Source organism: Misgurnus anguillicaudatus, chromosome 18 (genome assembly GCF_027580225.2).
Source record: "Misgurnus anguillicaudatus chromosome 18, ASM2758022v2, whole genome shotgun sequence".
NCBI classification, from domain to species: domain Eukaryota; kingdom Metazoa; phylum Chordata; class Actinopteri; order Cypriniformes; family Cobitidae; genus Misgurnus; species Misgurnus anguillicaudatus.
In genome coordinates this window covers 29,398,259-29,425,684 of record NC_073354.2, presented here as the reverse complement: position 1 = coordinate 29,425,684, position 27,426 = coordinate 29,398,259, and the positions used below count along the sequence as shown (strand labels likewise).

The following is a 27,426-nucleotide window of genomic DNA, read 5'->3' as shown; positions in this document are numbered from 1 at the left end:
GTGCTAGCTGCTGGCTTTTTGGAAAAACGCAGAGCTTCATTGTAAACAATTGAAAACATGTAAAAGCTTCGGTGTGCATGCCCCTTAAGCAAAGATGTGTTATTTTAACATTTTGTGTAATTTCGTGTTGATGTTGTTAAATAAAAAGGGACAACACAAGATGTGTTATGTTCCAATAATAACACATTCGTTTCCAATTTAACACATTCATTTTAAGAGTGTACAAAAAGTTACAAGCAATCTCATGTGCACCTGAAATCAGGCCTTGAGATTGACCAGCCACAATGATGTCATTTTGCCCTGCAGACACCTTATCATGCGGTAAGAGTCAAGTTTAATCCGCCTTTAAAGAATTCAGGAATTTTTTTAAAATGTCTCTGTGACCCCTGGGGCTCTATAGTGTTACTGCAGGAATCTGCATTATCGGTTGATATCCATGGTTTTACTTTAATATATAGTATGGTGAACATGTTTGTAGCAGATTGCTGTTTTATTGCTAAAATATCATGGCTACAAGTTGTCAGACAATGGAAAATGTGGTCACTATTGCTGTAGTACAAATACCATAGTAAAACATGCCATTTTCATAAAGCGTTGTTTTAGTAAACTACTGAGTCGCCGTATGTCATGTTTAAAGAATAGCACAGGGCCAAGTGCATGAAATAGTAAACACCACGTGCGTGTGAGGATGGTGCGGCTTTCCAATAAATGACCAAAATCTGACTTTTTAAAAAAACATTTTTATTTGTTTAGTTATAAAAAATGTAACAGGTTGAATATAAAAAAATCATAGCTTAAACATGGTTTTAATATATTATAACATTGTCCAAAACCAATGAACAGGTGCATGCATTCTCTTTTAAATAAAAACTTAAAAATATGTTTTGTATCAAAACTGTTGAGTATAGAGTTTGAATAGCAATGAACGGTTTACATCTTAAACACTTTTCTCAGTGCTGGTTTCTGTCTCTTTCAGGTTGCGAGCGTCCACCATGTTCTTCAGTCTCTGAACCCATTTCTCATTAAGGTCAGTACAGATCTCTTTTCCAACGTTTGTGACGAAACTGGATTTTCAAAGAGACAACGTTTCTCAGTTATTACCGAACATATTCACAATTGATATTGATTCAAAATAACCCAACAAGAGAAACTTACATGATTCCTCTTCCACGACATTCAAGATGAGTTATATGGTAAGCGGCAACTTGCTTTACTGGAATTCTCACATTGGAAAAAGAAAAGCAGCATTTATCAGGACCTTGGGCGGCTAAATGGGAAAAAAAACATAATAACCGTAAATACAGTTTACTCATTTACTAACAGTATAAAAAATAATTTTGTTCTAAATGTAACCTTGCAAATATAGACGTTTTAACATTTTACGCCATCACTTGTAAAAGTAAAATTAAGGTTATGAAAAAGCCGTACCTTCGCTGTTTGCCAGTGAGCAGAGGGCGAAGAGGACGAAACAGGCGATGAAGATGCAGTGAAGCCTCATGTTGAAGTCTGTGGTCGTCGTTAGTCAGATTTTGTTGTGTTGTCAGTGGCGGGTCGTCTTGAGTTTGATCACTTCACCGAAGCGGTCCATTTTATAAGGTGTGCGTCCACAAGTGGGACGGTACTTTTTGCCACCACAAACCTTTAGGTTTGGTCCATAAGGAGAAAGTGACATCACAGGCCTGGGGAAAACCATGATGTGGTCTATAGAGGTTTTACGTCCTGTACCCCTCCCCATTTCTGTGAACCTGAATTGCTGACAAAGGTAACCTGACAAATGCGTATCGTTTGATTTTGTCATATTGGGCCTTTTCTGACCACATTCCAAGTAAAATTTCTTACGTTTTTTTTTTTTTGAAGGACCCTCATAAGGACCCCACTTAAAAATCAAGCCAGTTTTATTTTTCGTATCTGTCTTGTAAATCTGCATTTTACAGTTGCACGTTCTACCACATGTTCTGAAGTACAATGCGACAAAAGTCCCTTTTTGTAAATGCATGGTGTCTGTAAGTTGAGTATGGGGTTCGTGATGCAGGAAATTGTTCATTTGTGATGGCTGAAGGTGGAAAGTGGTTAGACTGAAAGTGTCTTGTGTGGTTAACAGATCGCACACAGTGTCATCTGAACTCAGTAAATATAAGTTACATGAACAGATAATGCTTTATTATTTGTTATCATCTGTGTGATCAGTTTATATTAAAACTGCATGCTTATGTTATACTGTATATGTCTTTATACAGAAAGTAAAAAAAGTTTTAAAAGTTTTTTTTTAATATTGTCCTCACACATTTGAGCTAATGTGGTCTTTACACGTGTGGGGTCATTTGTCCCCTTGACATCATTTCCTCAACACCATCACTTGTATTGTCTATGGACATTATGTTTTCTATGACTGGATTTCCATTTAAGTTGTGCTATAGTATGCAATAAATGGCTTTTGTGGTTGATATGCTCCATATACTGTGTGTCTATGTTCCATAATTGAGTGTGCTGTGTGCACGTGAGGTGAGTAATGAGAGTTACTCTGTGTGTTTCCAATTAACTGTAACACAACGGTGTATCTAGAGGCAGCTTTTTATATAGCCTATACTCAAAGTGTTTTTGTTTTACTTGTTGATTTTATTTTATTTTATTTTACTTGTTTTATCGTTAAAATTAGGGATGCACCGATACCACTTTTTTTGGAATATGAGTAAGAGTACTTGGATTTCAGTACTTGCCGATACCGAGTACTTAATAAAAAAACATGATTTAAAAATTTACAGGTAACAGCTTTAGTCATATAATTTAACAAAAAAACAAGGGACTAGTTTTCCAGTTTGTTGTAAACTCTGCCTCTTTGGACAACACAAGAGGCATTTAACCACATACACGCCGCTCAAACATAAACATTTCTCAGGCCGTGGTATCGATCCCCGGTATTGGGGGACTTTTAACGAGTACGAGTACTTTAGAAAATGTGGTATCGAGGCCGATTGCATCCCTTTTTAAAATGTTTACATACACAAAAGAAGCCAAGCTAATATAAAAAATGTAATTAATAAATATTAAAATTGAGGCTAATAATGGAATGTGCTTTTGCGGGCATCTCACAGACTCATAATGGAGACCACTGATCAAGAGTACTGTATGTTCATCAAACCACAATGTCACCACAAAAACAAACACTCATGTGATATAATCTGAAAATGACCTAGCAATGCAACCTAAACCACAGCGCTGTATTAGCTGTTTTGGAAGAATATTAAATGCCTAGATGTCTCTTTTCATGTGTCACTGCAGTACTCTTCATGTGTTGACAGGAAATTGTCAAAGCAAAAAAGTCAGCATCACTGTGCACTTTCTCCCACTAAAGATTAGACATGTTTTTTAATGTGAGCACGGTAATGAATCATTTAGCAAAGCTTTAGCTTTGGTTGGTAACCCAATTTGTAATAAAAAAATTTTTATTTGTGTAATTTTTACAAAAACGGGTTTGATTCCAACCAATAATGCAGATTTCTTGCTCTACCACAGTTAAGCCACAGAGGTCCCCTTACGAAAATTAACCGTGGTTTTATTGTGGTAAAAGTGTAGTAGTAACCATATTTTTTGGTGTATTGATTACTATCAGCAAAACTATGGTTTCACTCTTAGAATAAATGTGTTAAAAAACACATTAGTGTTGATTCTGGGACAATACACTAAATGCATTGTCTCAGAATCCACCCATCTCTTTGTGTTATTATTGAAACAACACATTTTGTATTACTTTTAACACAACTTGTGTTATATTTTAACACAAAATCAACACAAAATGACACATAATGTGTTAAAATTACACATAATGTGTTAAAAGCTTAACGCACAAAGATGTGTAAAAAATTAACACATCCTTTCTAAGAGTAAACCAATAATTCAGATTTCTTGCTCTACCACCGTTAAGCCACAGAGGTCCCCTTATGAAAATTAACCATGGTTTTATTGTGGTAAAATTGTAGTAACCATGTTTTTTGTTGTATTGATTACTATCAGCAAAACTATGGTTTCACTCTTAGAATGAATGTGTTAAAAACAACACATTAGTGTTGATTCTAGGACAACACACTAAATGCGTTGTCCCAGAATCCACCCATCTTTGTGTTATTATTGAAACAACACATTTTGTGTTACTTTTAACACAATCTGTGTTATATTTAACACAAAATTAACACAAAATGACACACAATGTGTTAAAATTACACATAATGTGTTAAAAGCTTAACGCACAAAGATGTGTTAAAAATTACACATCCTTTCTAAGAGTGTTTACTACACTAACCATGGTTTAACTATGATTTTTGAAAACCATGGTTGTCAGAACCATGGTAATTTTGTGGTTACCATGGTTTTACTACAGTAACCATGTTTTTTTTTAACTGAAGTAAAACCACACGTTAGGGGTCGGAGAGCTATTTTTAAAGACCCATGGATTCTGAATTATACTGTATATTTATGCGTCAACATGAGCGCGTAGTCCGCATGGCAAAAATTGTGTCATTGTGGAGTAGGCGGTTGTGTGCTTTGAGTGCACAAGGCCTAATTTCATGTGGCTTTGCACATGAGCAATTTTGTAACTTTTAGTGTGGATCTATATCCCACGCTAAAAGGTTTGAGGCACCGCCAACTCTATGATCCGTCTATGCGGAACAAGATATTAAGTCTTTAAACAATACTTTAAGTGAACTTAAAATTAATAATTTATATAGGGTTTTAAAAAACTATTGGGTATTTTTGTATTTACGGTTGAATAAGGAATGAAATCAAAAGCGTACGTTTTATAAGAATCTTAACCTCCTAAGACCCGAGCTTTGGTTTGTCCTTTTTTCATATTTCTTCCAGCTATTTTGGGGTTAGGAAGAACAAATATATATATATAATAATCAAATATTTTTCTTTGAACATGAAGTAGTGTTAGTGTCCATGTTTGTGTGCAACAGATTCCTGGTACACAGAATTAAGTATTATGGTACAAAGGGCAAAAAATGTGATATCCACTTATTTAGGAGGTTAAATAAAAATATTTAACAAAAGAAATATAGTATTTGAGATAATTGTTCAATTCAGTGTGGATGTCCACGTAAATTTAGCTGTATATAATTTTTTTGTTCTAATTTTACAAATATTCTTTATTAAAAAAATATATTTAAATATGTATAAATAAATCAATAAATCAATAAATATATATATATATATATATATATATATATATATATATATATATATATATATATATATATATATATATATGGGTTTACTATAGTAATCATATAGTAAACATGTTTTTGGTGGATTGCTGTTGGCGAATTAGTTTTTTTATCATAATTTAGTTAATAGCTAAAATATAATGGTTAAATTAGATCTTGTGAGACAGTGAAGAAGTTGCGGTTACTATCGTTTAACTACAAATACCATAGGAAAACCATGGTTAATTTTCCTAAGGTTTTAGTATTTTTTCAGTAAACTACTTAGCACTACTTCGTGACCCGCTTACTGGAGTCGACCTCAGTCATTTTAAAGAATCGCACAGCAGCGTCATAAACACATTGTATGTGTGGAGAGGAAAGTGCGCTGTCAGCGAGTATATAAACAATGCTTTAGTCATGTCACCAATAGAAGTGTGTTTTTTGTTACTACTCTTTTAATTGCTCATCAAAAAGATGATTTATTCCATTCAAAGGTTTATTTCTTTTAATTTTGATGATTATAACTGACCACTAAGAAAAATCCCAAATTCATATCAGAAAAATAGAATATTACTTAAGACCAGTACAAAGAAAGGATTTTTAGATATTCTAGTTATATGACCAGCACCTGTACATGGGTGGTTGCTTTCACAGACAGGGTTTAAAATAATACAGGATTAGGGCTTAGTTATATTAGGAAATTATAGTAGTTTTAACAAACATACATTACAAAACAATACTGGTGTGCATCTTGAGATTAAAAAATGGCACTAATATATTTTAAAGGGGACATATCATGAAAATCATGTTGAGTGCTATAATTGGGTCCACAGTGCTTCTAACAACCAGGGCATGAAGTTAACTTTTTTGACCACCAGCCACTATGGCAGGTGGATTTAGAAATCCACCTGCCACAGTGACTTTTTACCAGCCAGTTTAGTTATTTTTTTGCCTGAATAGTGAATGAGAACAGTGTCTTTATATTGTATGAATTCATTATAATTATTTTTTAGAGCTACAAAAGTGATTTTCTATTTATCTTAGGTTGTTAGATTAACATTACTGACACAGACTTAAGTATGTTAATTGAGGTTACTGTCTCTTTAAGACCAAATAAGCACAGACTGGTTTTTGACTCTTAAAACATAAAGGAATGTTTTATTAAAAAGAATACTGTGAAGATCATTTTTTTATATGTGCTCTATCAAGAACAGAAATATTTTATGTACACTTGCTTTTAGAAACGCGTCTCTCTGATGTGCATTATTGAGTGCCCTTTAACCCGCGCTCACACACAGACGGAGGAGGAATTCCAAACTGCGTGCATAAACAGTCGCCCCACATACATTGTTTTTCATTATTCGCAAAATGTATGGTAATGTACTACTGTATAAGACACAGTAGCGCAACTCTTAAGTTTACACATAAAGAGTTCTGATCCGTCACAGCACTACATCTGTGCAACTGTAATTGTACTGTAGCCTATGTCAGCATTGCATTTTCATCACATCTCACCAACAGTTTAATGCTTACTCGCATAAACGTAGTCAGAGAAGTCCCTAATCTTCTTTCCAATCGCATGATGAATGTTGCGAAACAGCAGTCGCATCCTTTCAATGAATCACTCAATTCGCATCAGTGATGCGCGGAATGATAAGAAATGAGCAGGTGCCTGTGGTCACCCTTCGTTACGAGTCATCCAAAAATATTTTAATGATATTCGGGCCGCGTTCGGTCGGGTCGTTTGAAATTAAGTTGCCAATTAACTATTTTAAACAATTGCAGGCGGGTTTGTTGAAAACGTTGGTCAGGAGCGGGTTGTTTATACATTGACCCGCGCATCACTGATTCCCAATGGCTACCCGCCAATGTGGCCGCTAGATTGACAGAGTTACCCGCCAATTGCAAAATCCACCCGCATTTGGCGCGTGGTCGGGTGTTAATTTCAGGCCCTGCTAACAACCTAGAAAATGTAAAAAAACAACAACCCAGTAACTTAGTTTTGGTAAACCATTTTCTGCAAGCATGTGAAAAAATAGGTAATTGAAATTTGGCTCCCCTTGTGATGTCAGAAGGGGATAGTGCCACCCCTTTATTTGCACTGTCCAACCACTGCACTGCCATTTAGTGCAGATCAACTCATTTGCTTTTTAAAGCACACACCCAAGAGCGGCACATTTTTGCTCACACCTGCAAAGTGTTACTTTTAACATGCTAAAATAAATTATCTATATGGTATTTTGAGCTTTAACTTCACATATGCACTCTGGGGACATTAAAGATTTATTTGCAATCTTAAAAAAGTCTTGTGAAATGTCCCCTTTAAGATATGTCAGTACAAACAATCTTCAGTTAAGGCAGCATGTATTTTAGTCTAGGCCTAAACTTAAGCTCTGTTCAGGAAACTGACACATAAGGTTTTAGAAAAGAAAGAAAACACCTTTTTCCAAACAGTCACACAAATCGTACAAGTTTTTTATATTGTTTATTTGTATAGTTATGTCAAAAATTTGAACAGGTTAAATAAAATAAAATAAAAATTCACAGCTTAAACAGGCTTTTAATACCAATTTTCAAAACCAACAGGTGCCTTCATTTTCCTTTTTAAATAAAAGTTTAAAAATCTGTTCCAAAACCACTGAGTTTGAAAACAAAGAGCCGTTCACATCTTAAGCACTTCTGTCAAAGCTGTCATCTGATATCTCTTTCAGGTTGCGAGCGTCCACCAAGTTCACCAGTCTCTGAACCCATCTCTCGTTCGGGTTGGTACAGATCTCATTTCCAGCGTTTGTGACAAAACTGGATTTTCAAAAAGATGATGTAACTTAATTTCACATCACAGATTCAGAATTGCTATTGATTCGAACTTACACACAACAAGATAAACTTACACGATTCCACTCCTGTGGCATTCAAGATGAGTTGTATGGTAACTGACAACCTGCTTCAGTGGGATTCTCACATTGGAATAAGAAAAGCAGCATTTATCAGGACCTTGGATGACTGCAAGAAAAAGAAAGAAAAAACATTATAACAGTATATATTAATTATCTAACAGTAAAAAAATGCCTGATATTATTTAACTTTGTCAATAATGCTTGTTTTAAAGTTTAGGCCGTCATGCGTAAAAATCAAGGTTAGGAGAAAAACATACATTCGCTGTTTGCCAGTGAGCAGAGGGCGACGAGGACGAGACAGGCGATGAAGATGCAGTGAAGCTTCATGTTGGAGTCTTTGGTTGTTGTTGTTCAGTAGATTTAGTTGTGTTGTCAGTGGCAGGTCGTCTTGAGTTTGATCACCTTACCGATTCCACCCGCTTTATAAGGTGTGCGTCCACAAGTTGGCACGGTACTTTTTTCACTACACAAACCCCTAGGTTCGGTCCAAGTGACATCACAAGCATGGGGAAAACCATTATGTGGTCTATAGAGGGTTTTACGTCCTGTACCCCTCCCCATTTATGTGAACCTGTGTGAGTTGCTGACAATGGTAACCTTAAAAAAAGGATCTGATTTGAGATTGTACTATTAAACTTTTGGCTCTTTTACAGGCACAGTCCAAGTAAAATATCTTTAGGGATTTGTGAAGGACCCCACTTACAAATCAAGCCAGTTTTAAACAGCTTGAATAAACCTTACGTCTGCATTTTGAGGTTACAAGTTCTGCCCCGTGTTTTTAAGTGCAATGCAATGCAAGAAAAGTCCCTTTCTGCAGATGCATGGTCTAAAATGAGTCTGGGGCTCGTGATGCAGGAAATGTTCACTCTACTGATGGGTAAAGGTGGAAAGTGGTTAGACTGAAAATGTTGAGTGTGGTTAACAGATCTGCACACAGTGTCATCTGAGCTCGGTTAATATCAACAGTTACTCATTGAGTTTATACTACACAAACAGATAATGCTTTATCATGGTTTACTATCATATGTTATCAGTTTAAGATTGAAACAGCATGCTTGAATAACACTGTATATGTTTACATTAGTTCACTGTAAAAAAATCCAACTTCCAGATTGTCCTTTCAACAAAGATAATTAAGTAAATTGAACAAAGATTTTTTTGTTGAAGGGTTCAATTATTATTATGTGTTTACTGAATGAAATAAGCAGAATCATCCAGCTAACAAATATTATTTTGTTGACTGGACTTAGATATGTAAGTTTTGTCCAACTCGTTTACCCAACTTGCCAAACTGAGTAATCTGAACAAACAATTAAAAAAAACAATGGTCTGAATGGTTCCCAGCATGCATTGCGACATGTTCACTTCTTTGGTTAATATTTACTAAAAAATGACTGTTTTAATGTTTGCTGGATTAATTTATATTGTTATATTGTTAATGTTAGTTATATGTTGTATATATGTTAAGTTATTTTGAAAGAATGATGTTTGTTCATTGTTACCATGATTGAGAAGTGTCTGTTCAGTGTAGAGGTTCGGCACAGTGGGATAGCGCGCATCATTGTTGCCTCACAGCAAAAAAGGTCTCTGCTTCAAGCAAGGGCTAAGTCAGACAAAACCTCTGTCCAGGAGACCTTTCTGTGTGGTTAGCTGAACTGGATATACTAAATTGCCCTTTACTGGATAACTTTATGGATAGATGCTTGAATTGTGTTGGGACAGTTGTAATCTTAGTTGAGAGAACTTAAGTAACTACTTCGTACTAACTTTAAGTTTGGATTACTCAGGAAATTTAGTTAGCTGAACTACATCACCTTCTTATTAGTTTGATTAACATAAATATTTATGTTGTGACAACTTGTGATGTTAACGCAATTTTTTAAGTTGGATGGACTTTGGTCCTTGTTAGCTGAGTTTACTCATAAATGTTTGTGCGATAGGTTGACTTGAAATTTTCGTTTACTCAACTTTTTTTACAGTGTTTCTTTCTTTTTTTACTGTCTGAAATTTATTGCGTTTACCATAATTTGAGCAATTCTGGTTTTTACACGTGGGTCATTAGTCATCTTTACCTTAACTGTTCCCACGTTACATCACTTAACCACATCATAACATTGTATCTGTTTAAAACCATGTTGTTTTTTCCATGAAAGAATAAAAGACAGCTGGATTTCCATTTTTAAGTTGCGCTGTGTCTTGTGCAATTATTTCTCGGCTAAAATAGTTAATCAGTTTGAGCCTGTGTTTAAAAAACCACAATGTCACCTCAAAAACAAATATTCATATGAACTGTTATGATCAGCATGACCTGAAATGTCAGCTTAATATTCATAGTTACCTTTATGTGTATTATATTTGTATTTGATTATTTTTGGGTAGCTCAGGGCCAAGAAGAAAAAAAGTCTTGTATTCCATGTTCTTGTATTAAAGTATTTTATGCCATTTGATCTTATAAATGATTACTCATATGTATGCATTATTTCTTTGTTTGGAAAGAGAGAATGTACCAAGAACATGATTTTAAAGTAAAGTCGTTCAATTTAGATATCATGGACTAAAGATCTTTTTAAAGATACGTTTACACCATTTCTATAACATAGATTTTTAACTACACTGCTACTTATAATAAATATTTCTTAGTGTCATTTCATGTTTTTGTCTCTCTTTCTACATTAAGTTAAGATTTTAGTAATCTCTGGTGCAAAGGTAGATGTGGGTTTTTGCAAAAGTGAGATATGGAACCACAGCGCTCTAAATAGAACCACAGGGGGTGGAAAGGTCTGAGAACTGACTCTGAATTTTCCCCTTTCAACCTCACAGTTACCTGGTAATCAAATGGTATTTAATTCCCATCTCTGTAGCAGTGTTTCTCAAACTTTTTCTGACATTCCCCACATTGGAGGGGAAGGATTCCGAGCCCCACCTGTCCCAAATCACCCCAACAAAATAATAATCAACTAGGCTTTGAGTTTAACTGTTGAAATTTATTTAATCACATCATATTTTATGAGAATACTTTCAATAGAGAAAATAAACGTGCAAATGTATTATTACTTTGAATGAAATAACTGTGTTTCCATTTTGTCTGTGACAAAAGTCATCATACTTTCTTTTCGGCAGTTTTTATTAGGCTATGGTTCCACCTGACATTTTCTTCAGTCTGATGTTTTTCAGTTAGACTTATATTTAAATGTGTCATTTTGAGCTTTAAATAAAGGAATTAATAGAGATGGGCACAAAAATGACCAAATAATGTTCATATTCCCCACACTTTGAGAAACACTGGTCACATCATACACTCACCTAAAGGATTATTAGGAACACCATACTAATACTGTGTTTGACCCCCTTTCGCCTTCAGAACTGCCTTAATTTTACGTGGCATTGATTTAACAAGGTGCTGAAAGCATTCTTTAGAAATGTTGGCCCATATTGATTGGATAGCATCTTGCAGTTGAGATGTGTGGGATGGACATCTAGGGCACGAAGCTCCCGTTCCACCACATCTCAAAGATTGGGTTGAGCTCTGGTGACTGTGGGGGCCATTTTAGTACAGTGAACTCATTGTCATGTTCAAGAAACCAATTTGAAATTATTAGAGCTTTGTGAAATTGTGCATTTATCCTGCTGGAAGTAGCCATCAGAGGATGGGTACATGGTGGTCATAAACGGATGGACATGGTCAGAAACAATGCTCAGGTAGGCCGTGGCATTTAAACAATGCCTAATTGGCACTAAGGGGCCTAAAGTGTGCCAAGAAAACATCCCAAACACCATTACACCACCACCAGCAGCCTGCACAGTGGTAACAAGGCATGATGGATCCATGTTCTCATTCTGTTTACGCCAAATTCTCATTCTGCCATCTGAATGTCTCAACAGAAATCGAGACTCATCAGACCAGGCAACATTTTTCCAGTCTTCAACTGTCCAATTTTGGTGAGCTTGTGCAAATTGTAGCCCCTTTTTCCTATTTGTAGTGAAGATGAGTGGTACCCGGTGGGGTCTTCTGCTGTTGTAGCCCATCCGCCTTAAGGTTGTGCGTGTTGTGGCTTCACAAATGCTTTGCTGCATACCTCGGTTGTAACAAGTGGTTATTTCAGTCAAAGTTGCTCTTCTATCAGCTTTAATCAGTCGGCCCATTCTCTTCTGACCTTTAACATCAACAAGACATTTTCGCCCACAGGACTGCCGCATACTGGATGTTTTTCACTTTTCACACCATTCTTTGTAAACCCTAGAAATGATTGTGCGTGAAAATCCCAGTAACTGAGCAGATTGTGAAATATTCAGACCGGCCCGTCTGGCACCAACAACCATGCCACTCTCAAAATTGCTTAAATCACCTTTCTTTCCCATTCTAACATTCAGTTTGGAGTTCAGGAGATTGTCTTGACCAGGACCACACCCCTAAATGCATTGAAGCAACTGCCATGTGATTGGTTGATTAGATAATTTCATTAATGAGAAATTGAACAGGTGTTCCTAATAATCCTGTAGGTGAGTGTAGATATACAGTATATTAGATAATTGTTATTCTTTTGTAAAACTATATGTCTTTAAGGCTATATCTAGTTAATCACACAGATCTTAAATAAGAAACATTCTCACCTGGTTTAATAAATAATGTATTGGGATCAGTGTTGGGTAAGTTACTCAAAAAAAGGAATTAATTACTAGTTACTAATTACATCTTCAATCATGTAATTAAATTACTTTACAAATTACTCCATCCAAAAAGTATTTAATTACTTATTACTAATTACTTTCTAAATCCTATTTAGTACATGATACAAGGATAGGCTTGAAATGGCTCGAATAAATAATATATAAAAGTAGTTCAATTATTCTGGTCCCACTTTAGGGTCCAATTCTCTCTATTAACTAACTATTAACTACTTTTGCCTCAATATACTCCAACTACTAATACTAAAGAAGTTATACATTTTAAGTATAGGTAGAAATGGGGAGGGTTAAAGATGTAGAATAAGGTTTTGCAGAATCAGGCATTAATATGTGCTATTAAGTGTTAATAAACAGCCAGCATCTCATTAATATTAATGCTAATAATCAACCAGTTAATAGTGAGAATTGTAAATTTAAACCATGTAAAATCCACTATTGTATTATAGTATATATAATTGTTTAGAGTCCATACACAGTATTTAGTTACATCAGAAGTAACTGTAATTAGATTACAAGAAAAATAAGAGTAATCCCTTACTTTACTTTTTCAAAGGAAAAGTAATTTAATTACAGTAACTAATTACTTAGTAACTAGTTACACCCAACACTGATTGGGATATTCCTGGTCCACATGCATACTAATATGTGGATATGATCAACAATACACTGTAAAAAATGCAGCAATTTGTCAAATCAACACATTTTTGAACACTACTTTAACTTAAACAATTAAGTTAAACAGCTTCAACTTTTTATAACTAATGTCAACTATTCACAGGTTAAAATAAAAAATAGTTTGACCAATTGACCAAGTTGTTTTAACTTCATGCTGCATTTTCTACAGTGAATAGGGGAATATTTAAAATGCTTTAAAATGTGTCCCTACAGCTGTACAGTAAGCCTGCATTTTACAGTGATTTTTTTTTAAACGTGCTGATGTGTGCCAGCAAAAACTTGTGGTTTTATTTTTTGCTCAAAAACTCTTATAAAAAAGTACATTTATGCATTTGGCAAGTGATTTTATCAAAAGTGACTTAGAGTATTCAAGCTAAACATTTTAGCAGTATATGTTCCCTGGGATCAAACCAATAACCTTTGTTGCTAACACAATGCTCTATCAATTGAGCAACATAATTTAAACAATAAACTAAATACTACAATAATAAATAAATACAATAATTTGTGAGATACTCACAAATAAGGGACATTTGGATATCAGAATATCTTTCAGCAAAAATGAACAGCATCAAATGGGATAATTCATTGAAGAATTTACAAAGAAGGGCCACTAGGAAGCGCTGTTGCAAGTGAAGTCATTTAGACTCCTTAAATTTTATTGCTCTTCACAAAAAGTACACAGAAAGTATGCTGTAAAAATTTATGTTGCACTTAAATTTAAAGTATAATTAATTTGGATTTACAAATGATTTCAAAAAAATATTTTTCATCTTGACTAGCTAATTCAACTTTATTTTATGCAACAGCAACTAGTCAAGATAAAAAATGTCATTTTGTAAAAGTTGATTATACTTTCAAATTTGAAAGTAAAAAGATTTTTTTACAGTTTATAGATTTTAATGGGACATAACTGTATTATAAATCTCCAAGATCATGTCACAATCATGTTTTTTTCTGTCCCGGACAGAGATTAGCTTAAGCCAGGGCTAGGCCTTAGTTTAATCAGGAAATATAACTACTTTTAACAAACATGCATCACTAAAAACTTTACCTGTGTGCATTTTGAGGCAAAACAAAGCGCACTGATGTATTTTAAGATATGTCAGTGCAAGTTGTTTTCAGTTTGGACAGCTATTAAATTTATTTTAGTCTAGGACTAGTCTAATCCCTGTCTGGGAAACCGCCCCAAATGTATAAAATAATAACTGTGATTTTATTATAATTACTACACTGGAATTATCTGTGTCATCCATAACCATCACATTGATTTCAGTAACATCTAGTGAAATACATCCTGTCCCCCTTTACGCCCATGGGCAATTTTTCTTTACACAGGATACAAGAGACTGATAAAAATAGGAAAACAGGATTATGTACCTTTTTAAAGAGTACTGTCTGTATTTTTGACTTTCCTCAATCCTTTCTTATCTGTTTACGTAGGTAGGATACACTGTGGTCTCCTAGGAATGTCATTTATTTCATTCATTGCATGTTGTTCGTCACTGTTATCAATTGAAAAACAAACCATTTCATCCATCATCAAGATTGCATTTAAAATGACAACGATATTTTATGACACACTTACACAACAATAACTCCATGCAACTCCAAAAAATCTAAATATAAAAGAATAAGATCTCCTTCAGTATATCATAATACAGACAGTACATGACTGTGTACTACTGTATATACAATATGACACGTTTGATGATTAAAGCCAATGATGTGGTTGTGGTTTGATTATCTGTTTGAAAGATCTATTTTCAAACACCAATACATTTCCTAAAGGTTACCCTGCAAAAAAGCCACAACAGAAACTCCATTCTGCCCACAACATCAGGTCATGGGAAATATCTTTACAAAGACGACTGTTCTAGATGAACGCTGTGGCCTGGGATGAATTCAAGTGCACAGGAGACGGTAAACAACTCCATAAGAGGTATTTTGTTGGCAAGTGCCAATGTTGGCTAAGTCGATATCACTATTTGCCAACTATGAACTGAATTTAGGAATGATTTGCACTGGCATAGTCAGAAAAAAGGTCCTCAGCCATCATTGGGACAGTACCATTTAAAAAAGTCAGGTACCATTCACTGTAGGTACAGATACTGTATGTAGGCCTATACATTTGGTGCCAATATGTACTGAGGTACTAATATAAGCTATTTTAAAAGGCTACTTGAATAAATAGCATAGTATATAATTTTTAATTCCCTTTATTTTCAAATATTTACATAAGGACAGTTGAGGGTGGATGAATATCTTAAAACATGTCCAAACACACACATCAGCCTCTTTTGATAGGAGCAGAGGCTTTGACCCATAAGCACAGCTGGGAGTTCTTACTGCTGAGCAGAAGTTAGTTTGGGAAAATTTCTCATGAGATGAGACTTTAAAAATGTAAACAAACCCTGACAAGAGCAAAAGAAGATTGTCGGAAACATCCCAGATATGGGTGCTTTTAAACTTATTTTGGTCATCACCAATGCACTTCTAATTGTTTAAAGGTCTTACTGTGGGTTCACACCAGATGCGAGTTCAATGAAAATATTCAACTCGAGTGAAAAATTCGAATAACACGAAGTTAAATCCCGCGAGTAATCTAGAGCGAGTAATGCGATGACCCATGTTTGGTGTGTACGGCGCATTACCGTGAGTTCACACCAGATGTGAGTTCAACGATTTGCGCGAGTAGATTACATACAAAGTCAATGTAAAGACGTGTCCTTGCGTGGGGCGATGCGAATGACGCGATCTGGGTGGCGCGCTTGCCACAAAAACGCGCTATTCGCCTCAAACGCGTCTTCGCCCAAGTTGAAAAAATTCAACTAGAGCAAAAAATTTGCATGACACGAAGTTAAATCCCGCGTGTAATCTAGAGAGAGTATGCGATGCCCCACGTTTGGTGTGTACGTCGCATTACCATGAGTTCACACCAGATGTGAGTTCAACGATTTGCGCGAGTAGATTACATACAAAGTCAATGTAAAGACGCTATCAGACGCGTCCTTGCGTAGGGCGATGCGAATGATGCGATATGGGTGGCGCGCTTGCCGCAAAAACGCGCTATTTTCCTCAAACGCGTCTTCGCCCAAGTTGAAAATATTCAACTCGAGTGAAAAATTCGCATGACATTAAGTTAAATCCCACGAGTAATCTAATGTGAGTAACGCGATGCCCCACGTTTGGTGAGTACGTCGCATTACTGTGGGTTCACACCAGAGGCGAGTTCAACGATTTGCGTGGGTAGATTACATACAAAGTCAATGTAAAGACGCGATCAGATGCATCCTTGCGTGGTACGATGCGAATGACGCGATCTGGGCGGCGCACTTGCCACAAAAACGCGCTATTTGCATCAAACGCATCTTCGTCCAAGTTGAAAATATTAAATTCGAGCGAAATATCCGCATGACACGAAGTAAAATTCCGTGAGTAATCTAGAGCGAGTACGCGTTTGGTGTGTACGTAGCATTAATGTGGGTTTACACCAGACGTGAGTTCAACGATTTCCGCCAGTAGATTACATACAAAGTCAATGCAAAGACGGGCCGTCGCGTGGGGCGATGCGAATGATGTGATATGTGCGCTGCGTTTGCCGCGAAAACACGCGCTATTTGCCTCGAATGCTTCTTCGCCCAAGTTGAAAATATTCAACTCAAGGGAAAAATTCGCATGACATGAAGTTAAATCCCGCGAGTAATCTGGAGCAAGTAACGCGATGCCCCACGTTTGGTGTGTACGTAGCATTACTGTGGGTCTACACCAGACACGGGTTCAACGATTTGAGCGATTACATACAAAGTCAATGTAAAGACACGTCCTCGTGTGGGGCGATGCAAATGACGCGATATGGGTGGCGCGTTTGCCGCGAAAAGACGCGCTATTTGCCTCGAATGCTTCTTCGCCCAAGTTAAAAATTTCCACCTCAAGGGAAAAATTTGCATGACACGAAGTTAAATCCCGCGAGTAATCTAGAGCGAGTAAAGTGATGCCCCGCGTTTGGTGTGTACGTAGCATAAGGCAGTAAATAGAAAATTAAGCACAAGAAGTTTGAATCTGAGGATCTGAATAAAGTTTAATGGAGCTATTGGATTTGGGAGGTACATGGTGATACATTTACATACATGCTGTTACGTGTAATAATATTGTTGCATTTGGCAAATGCTTCTATCCAAAGTGACTTGCATTACAAACATTTGAGATTTGAAACAGTACCCTGAGCACAACAGTAATGGATCATAATTCTTTCCATCTCTTTTCTCTTATGTATCAGATTACTTCCTCTTCTCAAAAAAAAAAAAAACATATTTTCAATATTTTTCTTGATTTAACCCTTGCGTGCATATCACTTCATTGGTTTTATGTAAAATATGCCAGTGAAAAAAATCACTTAATGAACTTTGCCAGTGCACACGGGACTTTTGTGATCCTCTCCGTTCCATCCTCCGCATGTAACCTCTACTCAAAGGTCAATCTCTTGCATTTACATTTTGCTGCAAGCGCACCTATAAAATTTGACGTCTAGTTAACATTCTTTACTGACATTTCTTAGAAAAGCGCTTTAAAGGTGACTCAAGTGTACTTTGACAGGTTGTAGATAGTACAGAAAGACATCTAGTTTAAAAAATACTCTCAAGCAAGGCAGTCATGGGGCAGGCTATGGTAGGCACAGCTATAAACAGCTATATAAAGTACAAGTAGATAAAAATAGAGAAAATAATGGATTAACATCAGCGTTAGATTTGAGCACCAAAAACATAGCATAAATAAAAACTTCTTATTGAATTTGATATTACTATATTCTTAGAAGTTTTGTCTGGCAGAATAATTCCCCGTACAACAAGTCATCATTTGCGATAATAATAACCACAACAGGAAGTTTGCAGAGATGCATCGAAACAGACTTGAGCTCAGTAATGTGAGGGTGGTGATAAATCTGAATGGGCTATTGTATCTAGGCATGAGTGGGCCGGGTTGTAAATTTGGCCATGAGAGATGGAACACTGACCTTGGGCGTCCTTCACCCATCTTAAGGAGAGAGGTTCAATATTTGGCCACGGCCAGAAAAGTCTCACCAGGGCTGCCCACAGGGATGTCGCATCCTGTTTTTCCTCCCAAACACATAGATAAGAGAGTAATATATGCAATCACACAGATGTCACAATTGCATGTATAAATGTAACTATATACTGTATATATAGATTCAAACTACCTGGGGTTGCTTAAAGCAGTGTGCTGTGAAATGATGACTTTGTGTCCACAAAAACATTTTAAACAAAGCCCTGATAAGAAGTGATTCCTTTTTAAATTGAGGTTAAATTGAAAAAAATACCCTTTTGGCAGATCTATTAGGCCTATGTTTTTTTTTTTTGCATTTATGCAATAATACTGAATCAATTTCTTTTTTATTTTGTTGTGCTGAAACGATTCCAAATCTAAGTCCATTCAAATTAAACATTAAGGTTTATATTAAATAAGTCGATTTGTAAACATATACGGTTTTCCTGTCCAGGAAACCGCCCCATAATGGTTTTAAACAGTAAAAGTTTAATGTCATTTTCTCTTAATATTTCTTAATCTCCCCTTTGTTCTCAATATTCCTTAATGCTCCTGATTATGCTCCGTAATCTCTTTAATTTTTTAAAATCTTCAAATCTTTCTGTTTGAAAATAATAATATGGGTTTTTATTCTTAAATAGGTCTATCCTGAGCTGGAAGTCACGCCTCAAGGCTGTAATTTGTTCATTTTTCCATGACACTGGTAGTAGAAAGGGTGCATCTTTTTAACCCCACATCATTAAAGCTTTAGGTGCGTTACTTATTGTCATGCATTAGGGGGAGACAAATACAAACAGCAACAACCTAATGACTTTGTTCCTTGTAGGTGTGTACTATTGTAGGTGTTAAAACTAATGTTGGAAAGTATGATGCGGACCTGTTTTGTTTTTTAAAATTAAACCAGCACTGTCCAGTCATACATAGCCTACACACACGTAGTATGATGTAAATGTTTCTTTAAAAAAATCTTAGACACAAAAAAGTATACACAAATGATAGTCCACCTAAAAATAATAAAATGACTTACATATCCCACCTATAGATTAATTGCGATTAATCGCATACAAAATAAAAAGTGATTTATGAATATATATGCAAATATATATATATTATCAATAAAAATGTTCTGAAGTGTTTGTTTGTGTGTGTGTGTGTGTGTGTGTGTGTGTGTGTGTGTGTGTGTGTGTGTGTGTGTGTGTGTGTGTGTGTGTGTGTGTGTGGTGTGTGTGTGTGTGTGTCCAGACAATAACAGTTTATAGTAGCTATACAGGCTGTCAAGCTCTAAAAGAAGAAGTAAAAGCATAAAAGCTGTTGATACTACAACTATATTGATAGCAGGGTTGCCAGGTTTTCGGAGCAAGACCCACCGAAATTTTAGACACGAATCTAACATTAGATTCGGACGTGATGCCTTCCTGCCTTGATGCATTTCGGACACATCCCCAATCGCGTTTCGAGGGGGGGTCTCCAATAAAATCACGTTCCGGTGTAAAATCTGCATTTTTGGCATGGGTATATCTGCTATAATTTGCATTCTCGGGGCTAAATGTCACATTATTGGGGTGGAGTCGCTTAAACACGCGGACATCCCGAATGATAGTCTTTTGAAGCCAACAGCTTATGTTTGATTTATCTTTTTTACTTGTGAAGCGTTATTGCTTTAAGCAATTCCTTACATAATAAATAGTGCACACATTGCTGAAGCATCTTCAGGTCACATTGCTGAGTAACTGACTCGTGAATCCTCGCGTCCCGGGTTCAGGTCCAATACCACCTCACTGCTGACCAGCTCATTTTCATCTTTCCACTGAGAGTCTGGGTGCAAACAATTAGCAATCTGATGTGAACTTTAACAACCTTGATCATGTGTGCCACATTCTTTCACTCATGGTACCTCATGGAGTCAATTTCATTGCCGTCTCTGTATCATCTACTTTGTGTGATTTATTTCCACATGCTTTGGCATTTATTAATTAAAAGAAATTCAGTCTGACCTACAATGCCAGGAAAAAATAGTAAAAAAATCTGTCACTAGGGCGGTACCCTTTCAAAAGTACAGATACCTCAGAGTTACATAATGGTACCGAAGAGTGCATACTAATAACTCAAATGTACATATTGGTACCTTAATGGTACACATATAGCCTGTTTAAAGGGTACTGCCCCAGTCACAGCTTGGGACCATTTATTGTGCAATGTTTCATGTAAATGATTCCTTGAATAACCAAGTCATATATTAGTTTTAAACTCTTTGACCCTTCTCAAGAATGTGTTCGGACACCTCAGATCTTTTTCATTCCCTCCAGAAATGTGTTCGTTTGACTTGACAGGTCAAAATATGTTGTACGGGTGCCAGTAAGATGACGTAGGACCGGTTTCATAACATGAAATAATTGTGAACAGACATGAGAGCTAGTTTCTCTTTTTCAGTATATGTACCGTATAATGTGCGGTTAGATACATTAGAGCTGCATTCCTTTTCTACGCATAGATCTTATCAGCATTATTAATGGTCTTTACCTGATAAGATGACTACATATCCTCCTTTTTAATATCCTTATCTTGACAACCATATTCAGTTTGTCAAAAATGATGGAATTCTTTTAATCATTGATAATAAAACAGTTGTAATATTTATCGTGCCTGCTCTTTTACAAGCTATTTCACTCTGAATCTTTAAAAGAGAGAATTAAAATGAATCAAATTGTAAAATACTTGCCTTTTTGCTTGTTTTATTGCTGTTTTGTGAAAAGTTGAAAGCCTATTACATAATCTCATGACCCCTAGTCATCACTTACACATGCACACACATTCCCGCTCACTTATTCACATGGACATACAGATGTATACAGACACGCACATACAGTACAGATGGTTTCTCTAACCAGATGTGATGGAGATCCTCTCTTCCTGAGGGATTCAACGGCAGTGGATGTTTGAAGCTTTTGCATCAGGGAAAAAAATAATTTTCCTCTTAGACATGGGAAGAATTCAAGGTCAAAGATGTCCTATATATTGACTCACCACCATATACACCATAAGTCAGGCCGTGTTATGTCTAAGATTATGGGGGTCCCCATCTAAGCAACCCCCCTTCATCATTATAGGGTCACCGTAATTTCACAAAGTAAGATAATGGATCAACATTTTAATGAAAGAAACCTCAAATACCCTTAACTTAAACCTTAACCATTTTGTCCGGGACCACCCCAGCCCCCCTCAATTTTATAATTTTGTTTGGTAAAGAAGTCAAATTTTGCATTTGAATAGTAAATTTATAGTACACATACATTTTTTTACCATTTAATTGACGGTGAAAATGACACTATGTTGACTGACTACACATTTTTACACGTCTAGCTTCCTCATAAGCAAGTACTGCATGTCCCATCGCTTGGAGATATTTTGGAGTTGGGATATTTCGTGACCGGTAGTGACCAAAGATCAGGTGATCCTGCTTATCATATCCTGGTGTCAAGAATATTATGTCCAGATGAAAATCCACCCTGTACTTGGGTGTTTCCTAGTACATACAGTAAATGATGCCATAAACAGGAAGTCATCACTCATAGTGAAGGTCCTGTTAACACTTAGACAGGATTTGCTGAAAGCATTATGCACTGTCTCCACTATATCAGTTTTTTCGAGCTGTATGCCCATCTGTCTTGTTTATCTCATTTTCCAGGGATGTTTGTGAGCTAAAGGGTTCACATTTTAAAGTCTATGATGCGATTTCAGGTTTTTCTTTGTCCTTGAAGTGTTAAGGCTGTGCATATAGAAGTTCTGTAGAATTCTCAACCCAAAGATATATTCTTGATAAAAATTAAGGCTCATCTACGCCTTCCTAAAACGCCTCATTCAAACACATATCTACGTCACTGTGTGGGAAGATTTGCACAACACCGTCCAAATGTATATGCAAAAAAGCGTAACTTTTATTCTTGCTGTAGTATTGCCACCGCTATGTCGTGGAGATGCTGTGTTTTGGTAAGGGACGTAACAGTTACGTCATACATTTAAGTTATTTGGCCAGTCACAATGCATTGGATAGCTAACCAATCAGGAGCATAAATGAGCAGCAATAATGTACGGTATATGGAAAAGAATGATTTTTGAACCTAAAACAATGAAAACACACCAAATACACAAAATAATGTTATTTTTAGCAACATCACATAACCCCTTTAACCTCCTCTACATGGCGGACCCTGTCCCGGGTCCAAAATTACTTATTATGACTTAATATAAAATATTATTTTAATTTTGAATGGTCTGTCGTGGACCCAGTACCCCATATGAGATACTGTTTGAAAGCTTAGAATCTACTTTCTGCAGATACGCATCACTTTGACATATATTTTACTGTAAGAAAGTTATTTAAACTTAATTTACACTATAACCCCCCCACACATTTTTTATATCATTTAATATTTACATATTTCGTATTTTTCAAGTATGACAAACATGGGCAAGCCTTATATCAAATGAAAGCTCTCACTGTCAGGAATAAGGCTACAGCGTTATTTTTGTTCTATTATCATTGTATCTATCACATATCCAACGATTGTCGAATTAATAATTAGGTAAAAAATGGTCTTTTGTAAACATACGTGAAACTTGAGCCTGAATTGCCTCAGAAAGCACAGCCACAAATGCTACACAATCTTTTATCTTAGATCCTACTCTAAAAAATGAATCCATTCACAGCATTTTCTTTGGTTGTGTGCAAGAATAATCCCTTGCTATTTATTATAGGTAAAAAACAAAACAAAGCATTTTTATATGAAAAATGTAAAAATAAAAATAGTAAAAATAAGAATAACTTTTGAATGCAACATGCTAAAGAGATCATTCTTTTTTTTTGGGTGTTTACTGCCTGCTGCTGGTAACAAGCAGAACTTCAGTCTGCTAGAGCACAAAGAACCAGAGTTATTCTCTTTCAAAGACAGTGTTTACAACATAAAAAAATAAAATTTGGTGTTTTGTCATGAAAAACAACATAAATAACAATATTTGTCACAAACAGCACCTTTTTATGTAACTTCAAAGGTTTTTCTGTAAAATGATATTAAGATATTGCATTTATTCCACTGTATGTGGTTATGGGGAAAATTCAAATATTTTTAGGTGTAAATTGAATACATAAAGGGTTTTATATCTCCCTTTAGTAGGAATAGAATAACTTTTGCATAGATTTTGATAGAGAAAAAATTCTGCAGGTTGCTGGAGCACCCAGGGCCAGAGTTATACATGTTTAAATACAGACTTTAGAAAAAAAGCTTTTTATTTTTGTGTTTATTAGAGGACTGACAACACATACAACCATGTTTAGCACCTTCAACAGTGTTTCATGTCATTTCAAAGGGTTTCCTGTAAAATGATTCCAAACTTTTGTATGTACACCTCTGCATGTGGGTATGGGAAGCTTTTGAAATTGGGTAGACCAAATCCAGGCGGAAATCCCCAAAATAGCCTCCGTGCTTATTTAAGAGATTAAATTGATTAAAATATTTAGTTATGTTTTCATCTTAAAACTAAAATTTCGTTTGTACAACCGAGCTTGTATTATAAATTTTCATAGTTATAAAAATGTTTAAGCAATTGAGCTAAACTGTAATAACTGTAACTTTGTAGATTTATGGTAATAATTGTAAATTAATCATTGCACTGTTCGACTTTATCAATCATCTTTTTCATAGTTAAAATCAAAGACAACTTTTCTAGTCTCATCATTCATTCTTGCATTGAAAGTTCGACAGACATTATTCTTATCTGGACTCAATTTGTTCAAAGCAAAAACAGAAAACTAGAACACAGCGGCCCTTTAAATGAGTTAAGAGTTTTATTTAGTTGAATAACATCCATTTCTCTCTGAACAGCATGTACGCACTGGTTTAAACACGCAATGAGAAACACGGCATCCGTGCTTAGTGTAACTACTTCACAATACACTTGCAAACCATATTGCACCCCATATACAGTACACATGTACATGTAAAAACAAATGCAGATACATTATGGTAAAACGAAACATCCCATGTGCAATTTATGAGCAAAGTTGGATTTTTTTAATTCGACAATCACATTCAACTGCAACTTGATCCATGAAAGTCTTTAAAGGATGTCAAGCATTGTAGTATAAGACAATATGTTTTCTCCCGTACATTTCTACGGGAGAAATCTGATTAAAGTGGGTGTGTCCAAAGGCAAAGAGGCAGCTTATTGGTTAAAGCCCTGCTAGCTTGTAATGCAGGAATTTCATTATCTTAACATTTGTCATTTCAATCTGACAATTTTATCTCTTTGATTCCTGAAACTGAGGTATGGTTTGCGTAAGCAGAGCTATTTCACATGGGAAATGGGCATTAAAATCAAAGCAGATCAGATTAAGGGCCATTCAGTTCAGTTACAAACATCAGTGCATTAAACCCCATGAATTCACCTAATAATCTTCAGGAATAAATGAATCAACTCTGGATAACTGCATGTCAAGGGGTGGATAGAGGTAAATAGTTCAGTGAATCACTAAATGCTCATACTATGAGGGAAAGTATAATATGACTAAATGCATACAACTGCTGTTGTTTCAATGATATGATGCACATGAGCACAAAAGTCATCAGAGAGAAAAGCTCAATTGAATGCATATCATTTTTAATAAAGTTAAATCGCTGAATTGCAACAGCATTTTTTGTCCATCAGACTGGAATTCTGTAAGTTTTCTAAAACCCAAGTTAGTTTACATATGTTTACATTACATACAGTCTATTAACAGATACTAGTTCTACATTTTCATCAAAACACTAAACACCGAATCTTCTCACTTGACGGCTATACAGTTTTAACAGTCTCTTCGTCAGGCTAGAAAGGACTCGCATTTGTTAAGATGCCGCCTTCACGTGAAAACAATAACACCTAGGCCTACTTATAAAAGACATTTTGCTTCTCTTGTTACATTTGAACAGCTGTGCATTTAGATTAACTACTGATACAAAGATTCAGAATGTGGTTGACTTTTTTGATTTCTGTTGTAATCTATATATCTCCTCTCTTGACACAGATTAGTGTAAATAAACAGATCTCACAGGAATTCGTATGTATTTTACGAGTTGGCTAATTCGTATGAATTTGTATGAAGTGAATCGTACAAAAATAAACAATTATTAGAATAAAAAAATGAACCACCCTAACATCACGAGGCGAAAGCAAATCATACAAAAACATACGAATGTGGTCTTACAAATTACGAAATAGCCGCCATACGTACAAATACGGACAAATTGCTGTGAGATTGTGTTGAAATAAACTAATAAAAATCCAACACATGAATGGATGATGAAGCTTTAGTGTCATGATGAGAGACGAACAAATGAGGGAAATCCTCTTCTGAGTGTTTTAAATTATAATATACAGTAAAATGTGTCTGTAAAATTCGAAAGCACATAAATTCATTAAAGGAATAGTAAAAAATTAACCCTTTGTTCTCATTCTCATGTTATTCCAAATCCTTAAAATATTTCACTTTTTTATGAATAAATAATCTTTGAGCAGTTTTTTCCACACAACTACAGTTCATTTGCTGTGACCGGGTCATGGTATTTCATGAATGAATCAGTCAAATTTGTGAACCAGATCAACCAATTCATTGAAATTAACAGGGTTATTTGTTCACTGATCCGTTTCTTGGCCCGAGGAATACAGCATTAATGCACAAGTTAAACCACATTTTTGGCAGACAAGGTCACAATGAACTGTTGCTGTATAAAATTTTTGGATGAAAGGTAAAGTAACACTACCCAGTCTCACAAAATTATGTACCTATACACTGCAAAAAATGATTTTCAAGAAAAAAAGACTTTTGTCTTGTTTTATGCACAAAATCACTTACATTTGATATTTTTGGTCTAAAAACTAGACTTATTTTCTTGGGTCGTTTTGCTCATCAAGAAAAAGCATCTTAATTTAAGAATTTTTGGATATTTTTACTGAAAACAAGACAAAATACTAAGATTAGAATTTTTTGCAGTGTAGTCACATAATTTTTTGATTCTTTTTCGTGATACTGTCACAAATTTCTGTGTTTTTTCGTGATCGTATCACAAATTTCTGTTTATGTGTCATTGTCACGTATTGGTTTCTCAACTGCTTTTTCCTATTTTCAAACCATTTTCGCTTTGGTTTAGGGTTAGATTTGGTGTTTGCGTTAGGATGTCACTTTAAGTATTGCACTGCAAAAAATGATTTTCAAGAAAAAAATTCTTAGTATTTTTGTCTTGTTTTCAGTAAAAATATGTAAAAATTCTTAAATTAAGATGCTTTTTTTGATGAGCAAACGACCCAAGAAAATAAGTCCAGTTTCCAGACAAAAAACATCAAATTTAAGTGATTTTGTGCACAAAACAAGCAAAAAAAAAAAAAAATTGCCAATGGGGTAAGCAAAAATCTGCAACATTTTTCTTAAACAATAAATTCAAGAAAAATTCAAGAAAAAATTGCTTACCCCATTGGCAGATTTTTTGCTTGTTTTATGCACAAAATCACCTAAATTTGATATTTTTGGTCCAAAAACTAGACTTATTTTCTTGGGTCGTTTTGCTCATCAAGAAAAAGCATCTCAATTTAAGAATTTTTAGATATTTAGATATAAGACAAAAATACTAAGAAAATCTTTCTTGAAAATAATTTTTTTTGCATTGTAGTCACATAATTTTTTTACTCTTTTTCGTGATACTGTCACACATTTCCGCGTTTTTCGTGATCGTATCACGAATTTCCGTCCATGTGTCTCCGTCACGTACTGGTTTCTCAACTGCTTTTTCCTATTTTCAAACCATTGTCGTTTCGGTTTAGGATTAGATTTGGTGTTTGCATTAGGATGACACTTTAAGTATTGGTTTATACTA

The 27,426-nt window shown here is 35.3% G+C and overlaps 2 protein-coding genes across 2 annotated transcripts; both read right to left on the bottom strand.

Moving 5' to 3' along the window:
- Nucleotides 1-753: 753 nt before the first annotated feature.
- Nucleotides 754-1,673, bottom strand: LOC129429451 (C-C motif chemokine 13-like). Its single transcript, XM_055186156.2, has 3 exons — nt 1,429-1,673; nt 1,156-1,267; nt 754-1,064 (listed from the first exon to the last, which is right to left on the bottom strand). Exons 1-3 carry the CDS (start codon nt 1,496-1,498, stop codon nt 938-940), a joined length of 309 nt encoding a protein of 102 aa, XP_055042131.2. The 5' UTR covers nt 1,499-1,673; the 3' UTR covers nt 754-937.
- Nucleotides 1,674-7,782: 6,109 nt separating this feature from the next.
- LOC129429450 (C-C motif chemokine 14) lies at nt 7,783-9,160 on the bottom strand. Its single transcript, XM_055186154.2, has 3 exons — nt 8,356-9,160; nt 8,093-8,204; nt 7,783-8,000 (listed from the first exon to the last, which is right to left on the bottom strand). The coding sequence occupies exons 1-3, from the start codon at nt 8,423-8,425 to the stop codon at nt 7,871-7,873; spliced, it is 312 nt and encodes a 103-aa protein (XP_055042129.2). The 5' UTR covers nt 8,426-9,160; the 3' UTR covers nt 7,783-7,870.
- Between the last annotated feature and the right edge of the window lie 18,266 nt (nt 9,161-27,426).

Excerpts from the sequence above, each read along its gene's own strand:
- LOC129429451 (XM_055186156.2), bottom strand. The coding sequence starts at position 1,498 with ATGAGGCTTCACTGCATCTTCATCGCCTGTTTCGTCCTCTTCGCCCTC. Across the intron at positions 1,268-1,428 it reads CTCACTGGCAAACAGCGAAG|CCGCCCAAGGTCCTGATAAA; the intron begins GTACGGCTTTTT and ends TTTCCCATTTAG. Across the intron at positions 1,065-1,155 it reads TGTCGTGGAAGAGGAATCAT|TTTCGTCACAAACGTTGGAA; the intron begins GTAAGTTTCTCT and ends TTGAAAATCCAG.
- LOC129429450 (XM_055186154.2), bottom strand. The coding sequence starts at position 8,425 with ATGAAGCTTCACTGCATCTTCATCGCCTGTCTCGTCCTCGTCGCCCTC. Across the intron at positions 8,205-8,355 it reads CTCACTGGCAAACAGCGAAT|TCATCCAAGGTCCTGATAAA; the intron begins GTATGTTTTTCT and ends TTTTTCTTGCAG. Across the intron at positions 8,001-8,092 it reads TGCCACAGGAGTGGAATCGT|TTTTGTCACAAACGCTGGAA; the intron begins GTAAGTTTATCT and ends TTGAAAATCCAG.